Source organism: Pseudopipra pipra, chromosome 17 (genome assembly GCF_036250125.1).
Source record: "Pseudopipra pipra isolate bDixPip1 chromosome 17, bDixPip1.hap1, whole genome shotgun sequence".
Classification (NCBI taxonomy): domain Eukaryota; kingdom Metazoa; phylum Chordata; class Aves; order Passeriformes; family Pipridae; genus Pseudopipra; species Pseudopipra pipra.
Window position 1 is genome coordinate 10,093,465 of NC_087565.1, and position 23,433 is coordinate 10,116,897.

At 46.3% G+C, this 23,433-nt stretch overlaps 2 protein-coding genes across 5 annotated transcripts; one reads left to right on the forward strand and one right to left on the reverse strand.

Annotated features, from left to right (window-relative positions):
- The first annotated feature begins 49 nt into the window (after window positions 1-49).
- On the forward strand, window positions 50-10,976 carry KCNG1 (potassium voltage-gated channel modifier subfamily G member 1). Of its 4 annotated transcripts, XM_064674202.1 has the most exons (6): window positions 50-175; window positions 436-728; window positions 4,576-4,719; window positions 4,825-4,939; window positions 5,896-6,700; window positions 7,188-10,976. In XM_064674202.1, exons 5-6 carry the CDS (start codon window positions 5,942-5,944, stop codon window positions 7,956-7,958), a joined length of 1,530 nt encoding a protein of 509 aa, XP_064530272.1. In that variant the 5' UTR covers window positions 50-175; window positions 436-728; window positions 4,576-4,719; window positions 4,825-4,939; window positions 5,896-5,941; the 3' UTR covers window positions 7,959-10,976. The 4 variants fall into 4 exon arrangements, with proteins under 4 accessions (XP_064530272.1, XP_064530271.1, XP_064530274.1 ...); XM_064674201.1 differs by lacking the exon at window positions 4,576-4,719; XM_064674204.1 differs by lacking the exon at window positions 4,576-4,719 and having other exon boundaries at window positions 5,899-6,700.
- Window positions 10,977-18,458: 7,482 nt separating this feature from the next.
- Window positions 18,459-21,893, reverse strand: MOCS3 (molybdenum cofactor synthesis 3). Its single transcript, XM_064674200.1, has one exon. It carries the CDS (start codon window positions 21,779-21,781, stop codon window positions 20,141-20,143), a length of 1,641 nt encoding a protein of 546 aa, XP_064530270.1. The 5' UTR covers window positions 21,782-21,893; the 3' UTR covers window positions 18,459-20,140.
- Between the last annotated feature and the right edge of the window lie 1,540 nt (window positions 21,894-23,433).

Genomic DNA, 23,433 nt, shown 5'->3' on the forward strand with positions numbered 1-23,433 from the left:
GCCGGTGCCCGCCCGGGCCGCCCGCCCCGCGCCCGCTCCCGCTCCCGGCCCCGCCGCCGCCCCCGCCCGCCCCGCCCGGCGCAGCGGAGGCGCAGCGCGGTAGCGCGGCCGGTGCCGACCCAGCCCCGGGGCGGCCGCGCTCGCTGCCCGTGCCCGGCGAGCGGGCAACTCGCAGGCAAGTTCCCGGGGAACTTTTCTCCCAGGAGCGGCGCGGGGCCGCGGGCATCGCACGGCCCGGCCGGGGGGCGCGGGACGCGGGTGCGCTGGACGGGGCTACCCGGGACAGGGGTGCTCGGGACGGGGATGCTCGGGACGGAGATAAGGCGGGACGGGAGCCCGCCGAGGGTCCGCCGGGAGCCGCCGGAGCGGGGAGCGCGGCGGGAGGGGTGGGGGGTCCCTGCACGGGTTGTAGCAACAGGTTCTCTCCCGCCGCAGGGATGGAAGAGAGGGACCGTCCGCCCGCGCCGTCATTCCCTGCCGGAGCCGCGCTGGCTGCGCCGCCAGCAGCGGGAGCGGGGCGGCTGCTGCCCGGGACCGCCCGGCTCGTTCCTGCCCTGCCCCGGCCCCGCCGCGGAGGAGGCTGACGGCGCTCCAGGCTCATCCATCGGGCTCCATTCGTGCTGCTCGGGCTTCCCCTTCCCGGCTCTCCCGCTCCACGGGTCCTGTGTCTGCACAGCGCAGGATGGAGGCTTGTGTTTCCAGTTTCTTCTGCTTTGCCTAATCTGAAGGTCCTTTCTAGCTTTAATTTTAAAATAATTAAGAGATGTCTTTTATGTTGATCTGTTTACTGACTTCTGCTCGTTGGCGACTGACACATCAAAGTGAACTATTCTTGATAGGCAATGTCTTTCTAGCAGACTTTTTTCATTGGAAAAGACTTGGGGAGGGGGGGGGAAGGACAGGAGAGGCATGAAATAACTCTTCCATGACTACATATCTTCATTTCAGTGGCAAAATATTTACCTATATAAATAATTATAAAATCCTTTATTTTTAAAAACTATGTTTAAGGAATTGTTTTGAATGTGACTTGCTAAAATTTGTTGATATAAATATGTTTCACAGCAGGAGAGTAAATACAGTTATTACTCCTAATGTATTTCAGAACATTCTCCTGGGGATATAACTTATCTGCAAAGTTATTTCACTTCTGATTATTATCAGTAGAATAAGGTTCAGCTCCATAAAACCAAAGAGTGAGTAACATATTTGACATAATTCAGTTTGTAAATTGTCATAAAATGCCATAACTGTCCAGCTCAAGGTGAGCGACATAGAGATAGCAGCACGTTTTTTCAGCTTATCTGCTTTTCTGGAGAATTTTGTTTCCTATTATACACTGACCTTTTTAAGTTTTACTTTGATTTGGCTGAAGTGCACTTTGCAAGCAGAGCTGAAGTTTGAGATCTGTTCTTGGGCTGAAAAGAGCTGCGTGAGTGTGGCTTGGAGTATGTCAGGAGGTACCTGCAGGTGGTACAGCCCAGAAATCCTGTGCCAGGGGAGAACTGAATGTAACACTGCTGGGAATACTGCCTGCTTAACTAAGGAAAGGCTACAGGAGGAAGGATCATTGAACTGTAAAGCAGTTTCTTATGGAATTCTCTCAAAAAAATCACTATATTCATATTCAACCTGCACCAAAATCTGAAACTTTTCTCTTTTTTTGTTTTTATTTAAACTTAATTTACAAATGGTAAAAAGCAACAGAGATGAGTTCCAGGTACTGGAATTGATAGAAGAGTCTAGGGGGGAGTTCTGCATCTTCCTTGCATGCTTGTTTTCATCCAGGCACAACTTTGAATTGTCTGCACCACGGAGCAGAGCAGGACTCCTTGCAGGAGCTCTGATTACATCAGAGATGCACTGCAGAATTCAAAATACTGCAGAGGACACTGGGGGGGGGGAACGACACTTGCAGTGGAATTTTAGCATGTTACTCATGAGTTCTATTTCTTTCCCTCAGAAGGGCATCTTTAATAATTCTTTTCCCATTGCCTGGGAGTCTGGCATCCTTCCTGAATTTTAGCTGCAAGTAAGGGCAGTACAGATTTCTAATTTGATTTCTTCAGCAGACATAAGGGATATCATCTCGTGCAGGACAGATTTTTTTGAAAATATGTTCTATCTTGCTTCCCATGCACAACACCCCACTTTGGTCACCAAGAGCCCTTTCCACAGCGAGTTATTCCTGTAGGTTCTGGAAGCCAGAACAGTTACCAGGGTTGTATAATGCAGTGAGAAACAATTATTGCCCCAGTAAGCTTACAAACAAAATAGGAAAAGATGCTCAGAGAGAAGTGATTTGCCCAGGTGAGAACACATTATCAGCTAGGGAAGCCAGAAAGCTGACTGGGCTTCAGTAACTCCCAAGCATTCCAAGGGCAGAATGTTGACTCAGACAAGGAGGGATTTTACCACTGGGCCTTGAGCAGATCAGGGGATTTTACTGTTCCAGCATATCCTTGAAGTTCATCTTGTTTAATTGCTGAGGAAATTGTTGCTATAGGCCAGTGGGTTTGTGTGACCTTATATTCTAGTGTGTTGTCTTTAATCCTTAATACATTTCTCATTAGCTGTCCCCAGTGTCATTAGGCTGCAACTTGGGAAGAAAACGTTTTGCTTGGGTTTTAAGCTCAGTAGCAAAAAAACCCTTCCATGAATTAGATCTCTCCCATCTGAAAGCAGTAGTAACCATCATTCTGTAGAGGCACCTTCCAAAGGAAAAAACCAGACAGACAGAGAAATGTATGCATTTATTTTCCTCCTTCCTCCGTTCCTTCAACTCTTTGTTGTCTTTTATTTCCTCCCACTCTTCTCCCATAGATCTGATGCTATGTGTATCTGAGGCAAAGAATGTGTAAATAACCCATGGAGGGCACCAGCTCCTATGTGGGACCTGTAGGCTTGCCAGCTCTGGTTATGGAAAAGGAAGGAGCCACCTTTTATCACTGCAGTCGCTCAGTGTGTCACACGGGGGATTAATTTGTCCAATTTGTTGTCTTGCACAGGTCGAGAAGCTGAGAGCAAGGAAAAAAATTATTTTTCTTTGCTCTGTCGTTTCCCAGTTGCTGCCTCGGGGCTACAGCGTGTGTTTGACACACAGAGAACATCTACATTCCCCTCTCCCCATTTCTTCCCATTGTGTCAACAGTGGATGCAGTGGGAGATCAAACCAGTGACAGAGATGAGCTGCCTCCTCATTTTTCCTGGCTGAGATTCAAAGGATAAGTTGTTGCTAACCAACATCATCTGGTGTTGCAGAAGGGAAAATGGTTAACAGCTCCCATTTATCCATGGTGTTATATCAGTCATCATCTTTATTCTCCTCGGCCCAGCCCTGCCTCAGACATGGTTGAGGCAGAAGGGAAAATGCCTGTTTCCAAACAAAACAACAGTTGCTCTAAGAGAAGGAGCCCTACATAAACAGACATCAGGTTTTCCCTGTTTTCCCACATCAAACCTATAGCTCGAATTCCAGTGGCATTACTGCTGATCTTATCTTGGGAATGCTTTAACAGGAGACCAGCTCTGAGGTCACTGGGAATGCTTCACTGATGGACTGTATGGCAGGGCAATTGAAAGTTGAGCTGCTCCTCTGTTCCATGAGCTCTAGTTGGCACTGTCTGTGCCAGCTCTCCCTCTCCTCAGATCCCTTTGTTTATCCAAGTCCTGCAGCTTGTCCAGTGGACAATGCCAGAGTGCCATCACCTGTTGTGAACTCCACTGATAATCCCAGCATTGGCTACAATTTCTTGTAATGTGGCTTTTTAATACAAGTATGTTTCAAGTTAATGTTCTTTCTAGAAAAAAGACTTTCAGGTCAGCAGGCCTTCCCTCAGTCTTTCCTGAGGCAAGAGAGAGACCGAAATCCATGAGAAGCTGATTTGAGTGCAGGCCTGCAGGGTTTTGTCACTGGTTGCACCCACAGTGCAGAATTTCAGACTCTCCATCCTCTGTGGAGGGGATTTCCAGAGTCATAACTCTGGAGCAAAGACAGAGCAACTCAGCAACACAAGCCAGTGAGCAGGATAAGGCACTGAGAGCTAAACACAGCTCAGATTTTGACATGGAGAACAGCTGTGCTCAGGGTGCTGTCAGTAGTAACAGAGACCCCACTTTGTGACGTGAGTGAGGTGACAAAGCTCAGCTCTTTGCTTACCTCAGGCCAGGAAATGGTACCACAACTCTTGAAAGATCTGAATCATGCCTTGTCCATTCTTGTATATTCCTGTAGACCTTCTTGTCCATATGCCCTAAAGGTAAGTAAATTAATGATTTCCTTTTAGTAATAGAGAGGATTACGTGTCATCAGGGTGGACTGGCTTCAAACTGACAGAGAGCAGTTTTAGATGAGATATCAGGAAGAAATTCTTCCCTGTGAGGGTGGTGAGGCCCTGGCACAGGTTGCCCAGAAAAACTGTGGCTGCCCCATACTTGGAAGTGTCCAAGGCCAGGTTGGATGGGGCTTGGAGCAACCTGGGCTGGTGGAAGGTGTCCCTGCCCATGGCAGGGGAGTTGGAATGAGATGAGCTTTAAGGTCCCTTCCAACCCAAGTCATTCCATGATTCTATCCAGGTGAAGAAGCAGGAAATACCACTCCATCCAAAGCTGACCTGGGCCCACCTGTTTGGAAGTGTGTAAGGAGCTGCTCTGTTGAGCGTTATCCCTCTTGGAAGTTTAGGAGTAGGACTGAGGGAGTGTTTCATGGAAAGCAGCATTGTAAGTCCCATTGCAGCAAGGAGAGCCTGTTGCTCTTGAACTGATTTGCAGCTGTGGTTTGAGCCCTTTACTGTTGTGTATTCATGGGTTTTTCTTCTCCAATAGGTATGTACCACTCCTGGTGTGGTTTATAAAGCCCAGCTTCTGAGAAGGAGGGTTCTGTGGTTAAGGAAGTGGCCCTGGCAGGGGGTGCATCCCCAGGGTGTGCAGCCAAGGGGAGGTAAGTGCAGCCAGGTGAAGAATGGAACTGAACTGCTACTGAAGCCAATCAAGTGTAATATTTATTCCTTTCCTGTGAACTCGAGGCTAGAAAGTCAAAATACTGGTGCATAATTAATACCTATTTATTGTACAATCTGCTTAATAAATAAATACCCTTATCAAGTGAAGCCCAGCAACTCCATGCACGAAGCTGTAGCTGAGTGTGCAGATGGAAGGTCTCGGAGCAGGGCTGCACCACCCTCCTGTGGAGGGGCAGGTTTCATGTATTTCTTTGCAATCTTTTGTAAATGAAGCTGTAAAAAGGGAGTTCCCACATCATTAAATGTGTATAAACTCTATACAAACATTTATGTGACCACCAGTACCAGTGGGCTTTTTTCCCCCAGATTGTTTCCATATGGCCTTTTAGAAAATAGTTTTGTACTAAGTGTTTTTTATAAGTGTGTATTTACTCAACTACAACATAAGTAACTTCTGATTCTTTCAATGTACTTCATAGGTGCTAAAATACTCAAGATTTTTATGAGTAATACTTAAATAAAAATATACAATTTGCTTTTCTACAAAGTGCACTTGAACTGTGTTCTCATGTGACACTGTCATAATTTTTATACCTCCGTTCTGAACCAGAAATATCCTGCCACATGGAGGAACTATTCCTGTTTCCCTCTCTATCTTCTGAGAACTGAGACCTCTGTATGTGAGACAGGAGAAGGCTCCCAATGTGACAAATATGCTGAGCAGAGCTCCTGGACATGGGAGCACCCCTTGATAGACAAACCAGCTGGACAAACCCAGCCTTCCCAGAAAGGTCTTCTGACCACACTCACCCACTGCTGTTTTCTTCCTGGTTGTTTTTATCATCCATAAATGTTTTTGAGCTCAAATCGCTATATTTGCTCAAAACTCAAAAACAACCTCTCGTTTACTCACCCCATGTGGTTTTTGTTCCAGAAGACACTTGCAGAAGCAGCAAAGGGATGTAAAGTTGTCTTCCAAGATGACTCTGATGCCTGGAGAAAATTCCGACTATGACTATAGTGCCCTGAGCTGTGCTTCAGATACTTCCTTCAACCACCCATTCTTTCCAGAGTCAGAAACCCTCAAGGGAGTCTTTTACCAAAGAGCCAGGCTAATTCCCCCCCAGGAGGATCTCCTCAAAGGCTTTCACCCCGACGACAGGAAGCACCACATCATTATAAACGTGGGGGGCATAAAGTACCTGCTCCCCTGGACCACACTCGATGAATTCCCACTGACACGTCTGGGACAACTGAAATTCTGTAATAATTTTGACGACATTCTCAACATCTGTGATGATTACGATGTGACTTGCAATGAATTCTTTTTCGACCGCAACCCGGGGGCGTTCAGGACAATCCTGACCTTCCTGAGGGTCGGGAAACTTCGGCTCCTGCGCGAGATGTGTGCGCTGTCTTTCCAAGAGGAGCTGCTCTACTGGGGGATTGAGGAAGACAACTTGGACTGGTGTTGTAAAAGGAGATACCTGCAAAAAATGGAGGAGCTCACAGAGATAAATGAACGGGAGGATGACCTCCTAGAAAATGAAACAACAGGTGAAACAGTAGAGGAGACAAAAATTGGTTTGTGCATGAAAAAGTTGCAAGACATGGTGGAAAGGCCCCAGTCTGGCCTTCCTGGAAAGGTGTTTGCGTGTTTGTCTGTTTTGTTTGTAACTATTACAGCAGTGAACTTATCCATCAGCACCATGCCTGACCTGAGGGAGGAGGAGGAAAAGGTAAGTTGGCTTTTCAGGATGGAAAATGGTATGTGCTGGGAAGAGCAGAGCAAATACAAGGTCTGAGGATATTGATTTCAATGGGGATTTTACAACTGTCTTTAGAGGGGGAAAAATATCACAAAGAGTATTTGAAATCTTACGTGACTGTTCCACTCCTTGTAAGATAATTAAGCACATCCAGTTCTATGCCCAAAGAAAATTTTGTTAGTGTGCAACTGAATCTTGCCTTGTTAGGCTCTTTGTGTTTGCAATTTAGAAAGCCTGAAATTCCCAAGCAGTACCTTCTATGGAATAAGTAGTTCCTTTCTAAGTTTTGCATATAACTTGTTCCAAATTGTCAATGTGTTTCCCCATAGCAACAGCTCCGATTCCTTTAATATTTTGGGTTTAAGAAAACCCACACAGAAACCTCTCTTCCTGTCACCGCACCAACTAAAATAGTTATTACCCAGTGCCGGTTACAAACTCCTCCTCTTTCCTGCAGGGTGAGTGTTCCCAGATGTGCTACAACATTTTCATTGTGGAGTCTGTGTGTGTGGCATGGTTTTCCCTGGAGTTCCTGCTGAGGTTCATCCAGGCAAAGAGTAAGTTTGCGTTCCTGCGGCGGCCGCTGACGCTGATCGACATAATCGCCATCCTGCCCTACTACATCACGCTGCTGGTGGACACCACCTCGGTGGGCTCCAAGAAGCCCAGCTCCGGGAACATCTACCTGGACAAGGTGGGGCTGGTGCTGCGGATCCTGCGGGCGCTGCGGATCCTGTACGTGATGCGGCTGGCGCGGCACTCGCTGGGGCTGCAGACCCTGGGCCTCACCGCCCGCCGCTGCACCCGCGAGTTCGGGCTCCTGCTGCTCTTCCTGTGCGTGGCCATCGCGCTGTTCGCGCCCCTGCTCTACGTCGTGGAGAACGAGATGGCGGATTCCCAGGAGTTCACCAGCATCCCCGCCTGCTACTGGTGGGCTGTCATCACCATGACCACCGTGGGCTACGGGGACATGGTGCCCAGGAGCATCCCCGGGCAGGTGGTGGCCCTGAGCAGCATCCTGAGCGGCATCCTCCTCATGGCATTCCCCGTCACCTCCATCTTCCACACCTTCTCACGCTCCTACCTGGAGCTGAAGCAGGAACAGGAAAGAATAATGTACAGGAGAGCACAGTTCTTACTGAAAGCCAAGTCTCAGATGAGCAATGAGTCACAAGGGAGTGAGGTTTTATTCACCACTCTCTCTTCTGAGACCAAGGACAATGAATGAAATTTAAGTTACTATTTCCCCTGCTGTCGAGTAGTTTTGTTGTATCAGATTCCATCTTTTAATTTGCTTTGGAAGCATTTTACAAGGGTAACCCTCTTACTAAAATGAAGAAAAAGAGCTATGGCCAGGAACTGATGTGATTTAAGAGGTCTGTTATTATGCTGTTCTTTCCTCCCCCCCTCAGTATAATGTATAGGACAGGTCTTGCACTGAGATCATGCAGTGGGATTTAAGGAATTAAAAGATCCCTGACAAGAAAAAAAAGAAGAACAACATATAATTATGCACTTGACAGGCTGTTTTGCCATTTGTAACACACATTTTTCCAACCGAATCACAATGTATATAATCATTAAACAGGCTGCCATTTCTCTTGTTCTTCTTGTATATAAATAATGTAAATACAACAAAATTAATGGCTAAATTCTCTCCCAGTAACATGCCTTGGAGCATAATGGAAATAACCACAGATGTTTGTCCCATTGTGCTTTTAAAAAAGTGTCAAGATTTGTCACTCACAACAGAACCACGTATTTCTTTGCAAGTCAGCCCTAAACACAGCAGAAAAGAGAGATCAAGCTGTTTACAGTATAACCTTGCTAAAGATGTAAATACTTAGAGCTCCCCAGCTTCAAAATTTAATTGGCATTACAGCATTGATTCTTTGCCATCGAATGCAGCATTCCCAGGAACAAAGCCTTGGAGTTTTGTAGCACTTAATATTATTATCAAGAGGTGAGTAGCTGCAAATGCAATGCAATATGCATGAGGAGCTGCCAGCCTTCCCCACCATCTGTCCCAGGTTTCACTGTACCTCAGCTCTGGAAGGGAATTCAGAGAGGGCATTTTCCAGGGGACCCCCCACCAGTGCTGGGCAAATCCACGCTGGGCTCCCATTCCCACTGAGCACTTGGTTCTGTATAAGGAGCAGAAAATATGTGGTCGTGGGAAGTTGCCAGTGAGGAAAAAAAAAAAAACAAAATACCATTTGAGTCATGGAGTGGGGTGCACTGACAGCTTTATCCTGTCCTCAATCAAGAGGGACTCAAGGCTTCATTAACTCTGCCTTTGCCGTCCTTACACACATGGTAGGAATGGAGAAAATTTTAAATAGGACATGAAAAAGCAATTCAGGTCCTAAACCACAACCACGTATTCGTCAGCCCCAGGGCTGTCTTGGTCCAGGTTCTGCTGAAGTTGGGGGGAACACATGGGTCATGAGATGCTCAGGTTTCTCTGCAGGTTAATGACAGACCCCCCCCCATTTATTTTAGAGGGGATGGTACTGGCTTGATAACAGCTCAGGAGAAAAACTCCAGAACTTAAAAGAAAATTAATTTAATCCACTGATTTATTTCATGTGCTTAGAAGTAGAGGAAAGCTAACCTGAGGAGTCTCACCTTTTTTCCCCTTCTTTTTATTACATTTACTTATTAGCAAGTTAAGAGTTGGGGAATTTAGAAGTTTCCATCACACTGACCAATGCTTCTCTACATTGATTTTCAGAAATACTATCTCTTATTGGCATTTCTAGAAACACCAGAATGCAAGATGGTTTTACAATTTAAATTAAGACCAAGGACACAACCATTGTCCTTTCAAAAAAAGTAAAATTAGTTTCTCAGTCTGTGCTGTTTGGCCAAGCCCACACTATGCTGATTTTCTTTTCAAATATCTTTAAAATACAATTTGAAGGCGTTCTGATATGCTTGTTCCTGAAGGATAATTCCCAAAGTTTTTAAAATGCACTTTTCAAATAATTAGGGCTCCAGTCTGCGGTAGGGAAATGTGCCTATGGAACTTTACTGCAGAGTGCTAAAATATCCAGCCTAAACTCTTGGCAATTAATTCTGCGCCAAAGCTACAAATGAACCAGCTTTTCACTCTTCTTCTTCAGCTTTAATTAGAGTTGGACAAAAAACAGGAACATCGTGACAAGAAAGGGACACGTTTTCCATTTTATCCCCATTTTTTTAAATTTCAGGACTGTTTGATCATCTGTGGCATTGGCTGCAGCACAAGTGCTATACATCTTCTACCTTGGTGTCAGCGTTCGTTATAAAAAGAACTGGTAATTAGATTGGTCCTGTGAGCAACAGTTGCTTATCTAAGAATGTGTTTGACAGGCTGAGCCATAAATAAGAAGCTGTAAGTGAATATAAGGAGAAATCAAGACTTACCAAATAAAACCTAAGCTCATTTCCATGTTCTGCTAGTTAATAAATGCTGTAGGGCCATCCATTTTCTCAATGTCTTTACATTAATGTGCCTTTATTTTATGTATCACTTTATTTTTTTTTTATCCCCAAACCGAAGCTTGATTCTAAAGCCCTTGTCCAGAAAAAAAAAAACCACCAAAATTAAAAATATCACCCTGGAGTTGGGTGTTGGTTGAGCAAAACTGTGAAAGCATCTTGCCTGTTGCAAGTTCTGCCTAAGCCAGGGACAAATAAGCTGCGAGGATGTACCTACCCCGTGTAATTTTGTACTTGGCAACAGCTCCTTGTAAGGATATGGCCATGTTTTACTCTGAATCACTCTAACAAACCTGGCTGTGTTTTACAGGAGGCAATACAGACTGTAGTCCTTATGCTAAATAAATCCAGCTAGAAGAGAACAACACTAGTTTGAAGCCCACACGCTGTTCCAGCTTTGCTGGGAAGGCTGAGGGTCTCAGATGATTATGCCTTTTTACAGCATAGTATCTGAATTTTTAGCCAAATTCACGAGAATTGTGGCTCGACTCTAAAGCTGCCTGTTCTGAGAGCCCCCGAGTCAGCTATCACTCCTTTTTGGCATTTTAGCAGCATGTGCAGCCAACAAGACAGCTGCAATAAAGCCCCGTTGTGCTTTCCTGACGCGGGAGGGTTGCTGGGGTGCCCCGACAGTGGTGACGTCTGTGACAGCGATGGGCACTGCTCTGGGACTGCCCTCTGTATGCTCAGCACATGTACAGAATGAACCCCACAGCAGGAGCTGTGCTAGTGTGGATTAATAAAGTGTTGGGCTCTCCCTGCATTTTCATGTGCTTCTTGCGGGACACAAAGCCTGTCACAGCTGCTAACGGGGTCACTGTGGGAGGGGAGTGGAGCTGAGGGAGGACTGGGGCTCTGAGTGTTTCTGACTGTGACAGAAAGCGTTTACTAGGAAAGAAAATTAATCTCACTGTAGCAAAATCAAGGTGCCAAGACTGAATAGGGAAATCTCTTTCTTGCACATTGTCCCAATAATATCAATCACAGTTCACTGGGACGTAACTTTAAACTATTTTAACCATTTAACCAAAGGACCTAACAGATTCTGAAGAGATCTGTGAAGACTGAGAAAGAAAAATCCCTGATGAAACCAGAATTTCCAGGTAAGGTGGTACATTGAATGACTTTCTCTGAAATCTTTCCCCTTCCACCCTCCTCTTTCCTCAAAACCAGCACAAATCCCTTGGTGGGGCAACACTGACAAATTAAGGCAGAGCCACACACCCTCTGTAATGGTACATCAAAGAACAGCATCTGCAGGGTGAGCAGAGTGTCGACCTTGTCAAAGGATCTCCACCCCCACTGGGAGATATATTGTCTTTTCTCCTTTTTGATTTTTTAGTAGAGCCCAGAATGAACCAGATCCCTAATTCAGGTGTTACAGTAAAAGTCCAGTGTTAGGATAGACTGGGTTTTAAATTGTACAGAACCACCAATACCTCCACATGATTTATCCTTTCCACATTTCATTCACTGTATGTGGGGAACCAAGGAGTGGGAAGAATCCGGATGCAGAGAGGTCAAGTTCTTCTTGTTCAGGGTCAATCTGAAACAGCAACACAGCAGCAAATACAACAGCTCTGGGCAGCTCATGCCTGGCTGCAAACCAGTTCTGCTCCATGCAATTACTGATTAGTCTTGCTTGGATAAGAAAAAAGACAAGTAAGATAAAACAAGAGGAAAGGGACAGATGCTTCTCATAACTGTGCATGTTCTGCCTTGTAACACAGAGTGTAAGTCCTTAGGACAGGATCCCTTGTTTGGTGGCTGTCAGTCACTATGGAAAATCACACCCCACAAATAAAGATAAATTTCCACACCACAGATAAAGTCAAGGAGAATTTTACCTGTACTGCCATCCTGAAGTTTGGCCTATTAATTACTAACAATAAAACTACTCCTTTCCCCCTTTTTGCTAATTTTTTGTCATTTTCCAGCATCTCACATCTTCTGAAATACTCCACAGAAATCACTAATGAGATGGAGAATGTTATTAGCTCTCAGCCTGCCAGAAGCACGGTGAGGAAACTGCAGGATCAGAATATCAGGGGATCTTCTGCCCTCTTCAGCAGGGCTTTCACTCCCTCTTTGCCTGCGGGACCTAATCCAGAAGCAACTGTCACTTGAACAGAAATAAAGTCCTGCCGTAACTGCAACCACAGCAGGCCAATTAGGGTAATTAGAGCATATTTGCTACACTTGATAAATATTCATTCGTTATCCCTGCAGCCCTTGTGACAGGAGTCGAAGAGCCTTGTGCATCTGCAGAGCCAGGCAGGGCACACAGACACGTGTAACTGTGTCAGGGAGAGGGCTCAGCTCCTCCTTTGTCAGGTACCCTCGTTAACGGCGGCGGCTTTGTGGCCGTTCTTAATTACGGTCATAATTTGATCCCTACATCCATTGTGGGTCGGGAAAAACAGGGCTGTAAACTACAGTAATTAGCCTGCTCTAGTGACTGACTCAGAATGCAAGCACGTCCCAGCCATCATCTATCTGGAGGTGGGAATTCTTAAAAAACACAGCCATTTGTTTCCAAAACTAGACAGCTCATTTTTCAGTTCTCATTCATGCAAGTGAAGTGGTCAGCAAGATAATAATGTTTCTCTTTCTGTTAAAGATAACATAATGTAAATGGTGCCCACCTCAGAAACAAAGTGCTGGGGACTGGCATAAATTTCTATAGTTAATCATACAGAGAAATGGAGTTTTGACACAATTGCTGAATGATAAATTGAAGTAATGCTCTGATTCTCATTAGTGATGCACCCCATGTCACAACAAAGCTGGGCAATATCATCTGTAACTTTTACAGTGATGGCAGTTTCCAGGTCAGTCAAGGAAAAGATGACTCAATTTCACTCATAAATAAAAGAACATCTTGAGAAATCAATAAATACCATCCTCAAGCAAACCACATCCAACACTGTGGAATTGCAGGTGTCTTTAATTTTGGAGGGGAATAGTTCTGAGGACAATCTGAGTGGGGGAGGTTAAGGCTGCAAAGCATCACATGGCACAGTGGGTGAAGTTACCTTAGGTGAGAGCAGAGAGCACATATTCAACGTGGGGTCACAGGATGAAAACGAACATAATTTGATGGGAATGGGAAAGCAGCATCAGCAACAGCAGCATGAGGCAAGGCTGGATCCTCATCCCACCATGGAGGCTTCTAGAACCCCTGAAATTGCACTAAGAAAACGTTCCTTTTGGTGGGACCTGTGGAAAGCCACCTGTGCATCTTCCCCTGCTGACTCCTCCTCTCCACTGACAGCCAGAGCTCCAGCCCACAGCTGAAGTATTGCAAGCACGTGAGAATTCAGGGGGAATTTCTTCCTGCAAAGGGTGGTCAGGCATTGGAAGAGGCTGCCCAGGGAGGTGCTGGAGTCCCCATCCCTGGAGGTGTCCAAGGAACACCTGGACGTGGCACTCAGTGCTCTGGGCTGGGGGACAAGGTGGGGATCGGGCACAGCTTGGACTCCAAGGTCTGGGAGGGCTTTTCCAACCTCAGTGATTCTGGGATATGGTTAAATTTTTGCATATCACTGACAGGGAAAGCCACAGGGCGAGTGTTCCCTGTAAATCCGACTCCCGTTATTTGTGTATTTGTGTACAATTGTATTTCTGACCAGGAATGGGACAGCACTCCAAATGCAGACCTGGACCCAAGAGGCTGGTCAGTGCTAGGAGAGTCAAAAATCACCGAGAACACCATAAATCCAAGGTGTGAGTCAGTGTCTGGGGAAGAGAACGGGCTTTCCTCCGTGCCCGATCCCAGGATCTTACATTGCCATCTACGGGCTGCTCCCGGCAGCTCCCGCTGATTCCCGGTCCTGGAGCTCCCACTTGCACCAGCGACAGGAAAAGGAGCTATAACACATTTTGGGAAATTCTTTTCAAAATATAGAGGAAAATATTCGATCCATTGCACACGTGGCCTGTCATTTCCAGAGCAGGCTGGTGGATCTGCAGGGAAACGAGGACAAGGATACACCATCACCAAAACTTCCTGGGAAGTGCAAAGTACATATTGACACTACATATATACTTATAAAAATATTTATGCAGCATTTCTTTGGCTGGAATATTGGCAAGTGACTTTTTTCAAAAGGCTAATGCAGCTTTATCTGACTAAAATTAACAAACTTCAGGGTCACAGGAGGCAATGTAAACACCTCCATCTCTTGTACAGGAGCAGTCTGGTAAGGAAGCAGTTATGGTTTTATGTGTAAAAGAAATTATAGAATCTACAGGAAGTCATCTAATTGAAGATGAAAAGGCATCTATAGTGTTTTAATTAGTTCAAATAACTGCCACACCTGTTACCTCCCACTAGTACAGTAATAAAATGAAACCGAGAGCAGAGTTTAAAAAACATGTTTGAAATGGACAATATGCAAGTTCTGGAAAATGACTTCTACAGGTTCTGCCTAACATGGGTTTGTCACAGCACCTGAACATGCCCGTCCTCCAGGTGTGCACATACACACCTGTACATAAAAATACACATAGAAAAAAAAACAAGTTTAAAAACTTTAATTTATTATTTTAAGAATTTGAAACCCTTACACGGTGAAGTTAGAAATCTGTTTCCCAAAATAAGAACTTTTAGCAGGGCCTGTAGCAATGGGACAAGGGGTAGCAGATTTAAACTACAAGAGGGTAGATTCAGACTAACTATAGGGAGGACTTTTATTACAGTAAGGGTGGTGAGGCCCTGGCAAGGTTGCCCAGAGAAGCTGTGGCTGCCCCATCCCTGGAAGTGTTCAAGACCAGGTTGGATAAACTTGGAGCAACCTGGGATAGTGGAAGGTGTGCCTGCCCATGGCAGGGGTTTGGAGCAAATGATCTTAAAAGGTCCCTTCCAGCCCAAATCATCCTGTGATTCCATGATCCCTTTCACCACAGGTGAATGCCCCCTTGTCTAAGAGAGTTTGTTTCCCAGTCAAATATCTACAGAGCCATTTTAAATTTGGAAATAACCTTTCTTTGCAAGCAGGGATTTGGTCTCTTAGCAACAGCACGAACACCTCGCGAACCAAATGACGGCTTCCTGGCACAGCAGGGCCTCGTGCCATGGGCAGGGAGAAGCCACAGCAACATCCAGCTGCTGGTTCCTTCCTTCAGTGACTGATGGAAAAGGGGCAGGGCAGCAAATCCCACAGTGAATCCCCCCATCAAGACCCCGGTGGAGGTCGACAGCTGGACCATGGACAGTGTGTTCCAGCCTGGATTGCTCTGCCTCAGCTGTGTTTCCCAGATGTTGGCTCTGGCTAAAGCTGCAACCTGACTCTGGCTTTTAACAGACACCATCATTTTAAGTAGCCCTAATGCAGACCAGGAATAGCTTCTTCTCTGGCTGGGAAACTTGTACCACAGCAGGACTGGACTGAATGTTATCACTGTGCTTTTCTGATAAGATTCAGATGACGGCCATCATTTTGGAGGGAAGCTATTTTTTGCTCTTAGCATGAGCATGAGATATTACAATTGCAAGCACTTCACAATAAAAAGAACAAGAGGTCAGAGCAGCACCATCACATGGATATATTTCAGTTGGCTTTGACTATCAGCTGAATCAGTCACCTGAAATATTTTGTGAAGACAAGATCAAACGAACCTGTTCAATGATAAAAGACTAGAGAACAGGCAAAGAGGGCATTTTCCCTTCCCTTTGCTGCTGTATGGAGAGTACAGAGTGTGCAGCTGTATGGCACAACACAGATTAGAATGGACCTGTGCTCTAAATGACCAAGCTTTTGTCATTGCAATACCCCCCTGCCTTGTCCAAGTCACATGACCCACGAATTTGAGCTATTAGAACTGTTCTAGAACAACATGCTTATTAAATTGCTTCCTTGGAATCTGGTCACTGGGGACACACTGGGCACACAGCAGAGACTGGGGAAAGAGTGACTTGCCCAGGAGTGCAGCCAAAACTTAGCAGAAACTCTGCATTTCTTCTCTGTCTTTTGCCTTGTCCGTGAAACCATTGCCCTCCTGGACAACCGAGTTATTGGAGGAAAAAACTCTGGGAAATCTTTCTGTCTCCTTCCTAACCAGGCCTCTAATCAAGTACTGTTTTTCCTGCACAATATTTATTTCCCCAGCAAGATACTGAAGCTGCAGTGTGAGGCAAGGAAAGGGGTTGGTATATTTAACCAAGTAACACAACCCACAGAAGGTTTGTATCACAAGCCAATTCATGTGTGTGTTCTCCTGCCATTCACACTGCTAATTGTGCTCCAAATTTTGCTGCCCTAATAGATGTTAATATTAATCTCCATTTTATCCTATTTCCCTGGACTTCTTTCAGAAGAGCTGTACAAAACCAGCTCTTTCTGAGCTTGAATTGCCTCTCACAGCTTAGGGAATGCCGTGGTTTATTAACTTGCAGTGCCACCTAGCACACAGCCTTCACATTATTTTTTCTGTCGTTTCACAAAGCTCCAGATTTTCATATTAAAAAAAAAAACCACAATCTTGTGCTTGGAGTATTTTAAGCATCTAGTGCAAAGTTTTGTTTTGAACAGCTAAATTTTTATTAGAAATTATGCTTTCTAAGAGGATAGTAATAATCAAGATGCTCACATGCCAAAAATTCTGGTGTGTGAACTTTGAGGACCAGTTTTGGCTACATCCCTTATATAGTTGTCTACAAATACCTCTATTAATTGTTAGGGGATTTTTTTTTTAAAATCCTACACTTTGATAGCAGGTCAGTGATGAATTTATTGGAGTTTTGGGATAAATAGAGACTCCTGCCAGATTATCAAGGCACATTAGTACAATGTCTGCAGACATGTTTAAGACTGGTCTGCAAGCTTGACCAGCTCAATTTGCTTTGCCTTAAAATACCACCCATGGCCCAGGAATAAACAAGATTAGAAATGAACTCTGCAGCCATCCCAGAAAGCAACACGTGGGAGACATTAAAAGGCAGCAGTTCAGCCCAAATGCTGCAGCCACTGTGGATCCCCTCAAACCTTGAGGTGGGAGCTGTTCCTGTGCCAAATCCTAGGAAGGCTTTCAAAGATAATATAAGCAAGCAGGCAAAAGGCAACCTTGTGACATGGAGGGAAGGACAAGGAGATAAACTCTCTGTGCTGCCCCACCTTCTCCCTCCTGGTAACACATCCCAGAGCAGCCACATCAGAGCTCCTTGGCCAAAGCACCTTCTCTTCACTCACAGTGGCAACACCCACCAATATTTCAACAGTACTCTGGCAGCACTACAAAATCATAAAGTTTTATTGCATCTCTTAGAATTTCTAAGTGGAGTTTCTCTAACAGTAGAGAAACCACCGGGTGTTTTATGGAGCTCAAGAATTAAAGTATGTCAAAATAAAAGATAAGTTTGCAATAATAATAATGGTTTGGACTTATATATGATTTTATGATCCTTGATTTTTCAGCTTATCTTCAAAGAGCCCAGCACTGCTGAGGGCTGTATTTACAGGATGACCTGTGTATCAGTTCAGCAAGCTAAGGGGAAAAAAATTAAAATAAAATAAAATTAAATTAAATTAAATCCCTAGCATGCAAAGAGTGAAATTTGACAAGCACTATGGACCCCAGCTTTATCTGAGATGATGTGGAAGATGTTTCCATATTTGCTGAGGATTTAATTGCTATCCTAAGTCAAGGAAGAGAATATTTTTTTCAAAGAAACCTACATTTTGCATACTCCCTTGAGAGCAGAACTGACCACCAGTTCTTTCCCTCCTCTGTAGAATACCCTCCTCTATATTGCATGGCCCAATTAGTTCTGTACAGAAGTCTACATAAAAATCACAGACGTATATTTCAGATGCTGCACTCCTGTAAGAGCTTTGGACATTAGTCCCTGCAGAATGGCAGGAACGGTCTTCCCAAAAAGCCATTTTAATAGAAAAGATCCTTGAAAGTTTGTCTCTCATCAGCCTGAACTGATGCTTTTTTTTTTTTTTTTTTTTTTTGCCAGTTCTGATATCAGTCTGGTTTGGGTCCATTTTCATTCATCCTTATCACTGTGTTTCCACAGAATTCTCCAGAACCTTCACGTGTTGACTGTTTTCTATAAAGCACAAAGACTCACAGTCTGGTTTCCTGCTTGAATATGAGCTACGAGAAACTCAGGTTTAAATTTGCTACAAAATATCCTCCTCCTTCTGTCCCAGAATTTGTAAACACCTGCTGCTCAATGTTTAACCAGAGTCACAGAATATCCTGAGTTGGAAGGGACCCTCAAGGATCAGAGTCCAACTCCTGCTTCATCGACAGTTTAATGAGTCCTGGGAAGGGATGAGAACACCAGCAGAGAACATTTCAGGACAACACACAGGCAAAACAAGTCGTAACAAAGGAAAATATTCAGATTTAGAATCCAAGTCTTTCCCTTCTCTCCCGGTCCTTGGAGTCTCCTTGCTGGAATGACTGGGAAGGAGTCCCTTTTTCAGGGCAGATGGGGGTGTGACACACTCCCTGCTGTGGGTGGTTCAGAATTACTGCTACTGCTGCCTTTAGTGTGCCAGTCTCTCCCTGACATCACAGCAAAGGCAGAAAAATGAAAACACAGGTCAGGCATTTCGAACAAGTCCCTCTGGTTTCCAAATCCCACAAGAGGAACCTACCAGGACCTAAACACTCTGACTGAGCTGAGCCTCCACTGTCCACCTGAAAAGCACATCCACAAACACTAAAACTTAGTTTATAAGTCATGTCCTCCCACACTTTCATTGTCCTCTAAACTGTGAGATACAACTTTGTTCATAAACTCACATCCAAGACTATCATTGCCAGAACCATGGCATCTTATAATAAAGCAGGAGTGTGGCTGTTCTCAAATTTACTTTACTAAAATATACCTTTTCAACTACTAATTATAATGGCACTATTCTTTTTCTTTTTTTCTCCCCCAGTACGATGTGAAGATTAAGTCGTGACAGGTGTTTTTTTCCTCCTTGGGAAGTAAAGAAATCCATACCTTAATTAATATAAGGAGATAATTACTATGCTGAAGTGATGAGGCCTCAAGCAGCTCTGTTGAGAAGCTATTTATTTCTCTTTCTTTTCATTCAGTTCAACTACAAATACTTCTCAGATGTGCAGAGCTCTCCATGCCAGCAAGCCAATAAAATAAACACGGACATACAATTGCCAAACAGAGAGAAAACTTAAGAAACAGGTCTTTGTCCTTGCAGGAGGGAGGATAAATATGTATATTTTCTTCTCCCCTCCCACCCCTTATCTCTCAACCTCTGAAATCTAAGCACTGACAAAAGCATTTTCCATCTGTTTTACAAACTTTCTGGGGTCAGACTTACATCTTATTAACAGTCAATCTCAGTTTCTCTATTCAAATTGGAGAATCCACTTTTTTGGCGGCCCACAAGTGGGGATGGCTGGCTCTGGAAGTTCTTCTGTTCTCTGCCATAAATACACAAGTTTCCTACAGAGAACTAAAAGATGTTGACCACAATGGTCTCATCAGTGCTGCCTTGGCAATTCCCTGTGACAGATTAGTACTGCTACAGATCAGCTAGAGATTAACAGTTATTTTTTTTAAATTGCTTCATGCACTGTTTCCATCTCTAAAGGATTTTGGAGACTGAGTAAAAACATGATCCCTAAGCTTTGTCATTTTCAGGTTACAATTAGTAATTAGGAGCCATTCTCAATCATTACATGCACAATTCAGTGGTTATACCAAGTCTTTACTATTAAATCATAACCAAGAAACACATTTCTCTTCCATTCCCATGGACAGATTCACATCTCTATAAAAATAATCAGACACCTAGAAAAATACATAGTGTTTTTGGAAAAAAAATTAACATAAGCAACATGGTATTTCTGTTTTTAACATGAAATATAGTCATTAGACAGAGAAGATGAAAACCTATGGAACCTACTAGGAAAACATGTGGTTTTTTTCCCCATAAATTTCTAATACTGAGGGAATGTTGGATCAATTTTAGTGGCCCAAGCCATGAGCCCCCCTTTAATATCCTTTGCTAACAGAGAACCAGATTCTTTGGCAGGTAGCTCCTGCAGGATTTTTACAGCCTTCTGGGAATCATTTCCCAATTTGCAAACAACATACACAGGAAGAGATGCTTGGTCATTAGTCCTCTGCTTTTCTTCGCGAATTCTTTTTTCTAAGTACTCCAGCTGCTCTTCATCCTTCTCTTCCAGTTTGCTCAGCGGGATGTGGACGGCGTGTTCCAGGCGGCAGATATCCACCTCCACCCGCGGCCGGACGTCCAGCAGCACGTGAGGGACTTGGTCATCCAGCACCTTCTTGTACTGCTCTACCGAGATCCTGTCCTCGCTGGGCAGCAGATGCAGAGTCCTACACTTGTCGGTGGCAGAAGACCCACAGAACGCCTCGTAATCCTGCAGGCAGGTGACGGTGGGGCTGTCCCCGCACACGGCACAGTCCGGTTTCTTTGGTCTCAGCTTGATGTTGCGAAACCTCCCTTCGAGGGCGTCGAACACGAGCATGAACTGGTTGAAGGAGGAGCCCATTCCCGAGGCGATCTTGAGCACTTCCAGGGCCTGGATGCAGCCGATGATGCCGGGCACGACCCCCAGCACGCCCCCGTCGGCGCAGCTGGTCACGGTGTGGGGCGGGGGCGGCTCGGGGAACAGGCACCGGTAGCAGGGCCCCCCGCGGTAGTTGTACACGACGAGCTGCCCCTCGAGGCGCAGGGCGCTGCCGGACACCAGCGGTTTCCCCGCCAGCACACACGCGTCGTTCACCAGGTACCGCGTGGGCGCGTTGTCGGAGCAGTCGGCGACAATGTCGTACTGTCGCACGAGGCGCAGCGCGGAGCGCGGGCTCAGCGCCCCGCAGTAGGGCACATACTGCACCGCCGAGTTCAGCCGCCGCAGCGCCGCGGCCGCCGAGGCCGCCTTGGGCCGGCCCCGCCGCGCCTCCCCGTGCAGCACCTGCCGGTGCAGGTTGCTGGTCTCCACCACGTCGTGGTCCAGCAGCCCCAGGCGGCCCACGCCCGCCGCGGCCAGGTACTGCGCCAGGGGACAGCCGAGCCCGCCGCAGCCCACCACGAGCACGGCGCTCCGCGCCAGGCGCAGCTGGCCGCGCACGCCGAGCTCGGGCAGCAGCAGCTGCCGGCTGTACCGCGCGATCTCGGCCGCGCTCAGCGCCGCGCGGGGCGGCAGCGGGGGCAGCTCGGCAGGGAAGGCGCCGGCCCCCTCCGCATCATCATCGTCACCATCATCGTCCTCGGCGCTGCCCGCGTCCCCCCGCGCCAGCAGGTCCCGCAGCCCGCGGTCTCCATCCTCCTCCTGCTCGGCATCCCCCAGAGACATCTCGGCCGCCAGCCGCTCCCGCGGCCCGCGGGCTCCATCCTCCTCCTCCTCGTCCTGCTGCTGCTCGGCGGTGTCCCCCCGCGCCAGCTCAGCCTGCAGGCGGTCCCGCAGCCCGCGCAGCTCCCGCTCCCGCCGGCGGATCTCGGCCCGCAGCCGCGCCGCCCCCGCGCCCGCCATGGCCGCGCCGCTTCCTCCGCCCGCCCCGCCCCGCCCGGCGCGGCGGCGCTTCCGCCGGGCCCGCGTCACTGCCGACATGGCGGCGCCGCGCCCCGAGCGCCTGTCCGTGCTGCTGCCCACCTACAACGAGCGGGACAACCTGCCGCTCGTCGTCTGGCTGCTGGTGCGCACCTTCCGGGACAGGTACGGGCTGGCGGGCAGCGGGGCCCGGCTACACCCCCGGTGTGAGCAGGGACAGCGGTGTCTGTAGGGCCGGGGGGGTCTGTAGGTCACCGGCCGTGACACCGACACGGGGACGGCACAGGTCAGGAGGGCAGGAACATCGTCCGAACCCGGAGTGAACTTCAGAATTGCAGAATTCCAGAATCACTGAGGTTGGAAAAGCCCTCTCAGACCGTCGATTCCAAGCTGAGCCCGATCCCCACCTTGTCCCCCAGCCCAGAGCACTGAGTGCCACGTCCAGTGGTCCCTTGGACACTTCCAGGGATGGGCACTCCAGCACCTCCCTGGGCAGCCCCTTCCAATGCCTGACCACCCTCTCCATGAAGGAATTCCTCCTGATGTCCAACCTGAACCTCCCCTGGCACAGCCTGAGGCTGTTCCCTCTTGTCCTGTACCTCCTTCCTTGGGAGCAGAGCCCGACCCACCCACAGCGCGGCTCTGACCCCACAAAATCACTGCTCTGGTTCTCAGCTTCCCACCCTTCACAGGGATTTAGGGAGGGAAACGGGGTTTTCCGTTTGTTCATTGAAAAATAATTCTCATTTCAGTGGAATCGATTTTGAAATTATCATCATTGATGATGGAAGCCCAGATGGGACACAGGAAATCGCTGGGCAATTGGAAAAAATATACGGATCAGATAAAATTGTGAGTTGCGTGTTCTGTAATTTTTTCCCTAAAAAATAAACTTCAAAATATTTTTATACCTTGAAAACAGCAACTTTTAAGGTGTCACTAAAATGAATTAAAAACTGTACTTCAAGTAATATATGTGTATTTTATATTTTCTGCAGCTTCTGAGACCCAGACCAAGAAAGCTGGGCCTGGGTAAGTCCTTATTAACTCTAATTTAGTAATATAAAAAATTTGCTGTGTACTTTGATTGATCTAGTGCATAAAGGTCCATTAAAAAATCACAGTAAAGCCCAAAAGCAGAAATGTATGTTTTCATCAAGTTGTTTGCAAGCAAACAAGGTTAAAAATGTACACATAACAATCCCATTGTGTTTATAAAATGTTTCCCACAACTTCATACCTGCTCCTTTCCCTCCCACCCTCATTCCCTGAGCGCAGAATGAGGGTTTGAACTGTCAGTGATATTTGGAGCCCAAGTCCTATTCCAGTTTTAGTGCCTGTAGTGCTTTTGTAAATGAGATTGCAGATAGCGACCCACTTCTGCAGTCAAGTTTCTTTGTGCATTTCTGGTGCAGTGGAACTTGCCAGTGTTTATGTTTATAAAATCCAGGGCTGAAATCATCGGGAAAAGGAATAAGAATTTTAATGTTTATCCACTAACATGTTATTTAAAATAATTTAGGGGTTTTTACTTGGTTGTCTTCTAGCGGAGATTTTAGAAAATGAAGGGAAGACTGCACATGGCTGGAAGATTGCACATGTTAAAGTAGTGAGGGAAATATTTCTGTGCTGTTTTCACCAGGCACTGCTTACATTCATGGAATGAAGCATGCCACTGGGAATTTCATTGTCATTATGGATGCTGACCTCTC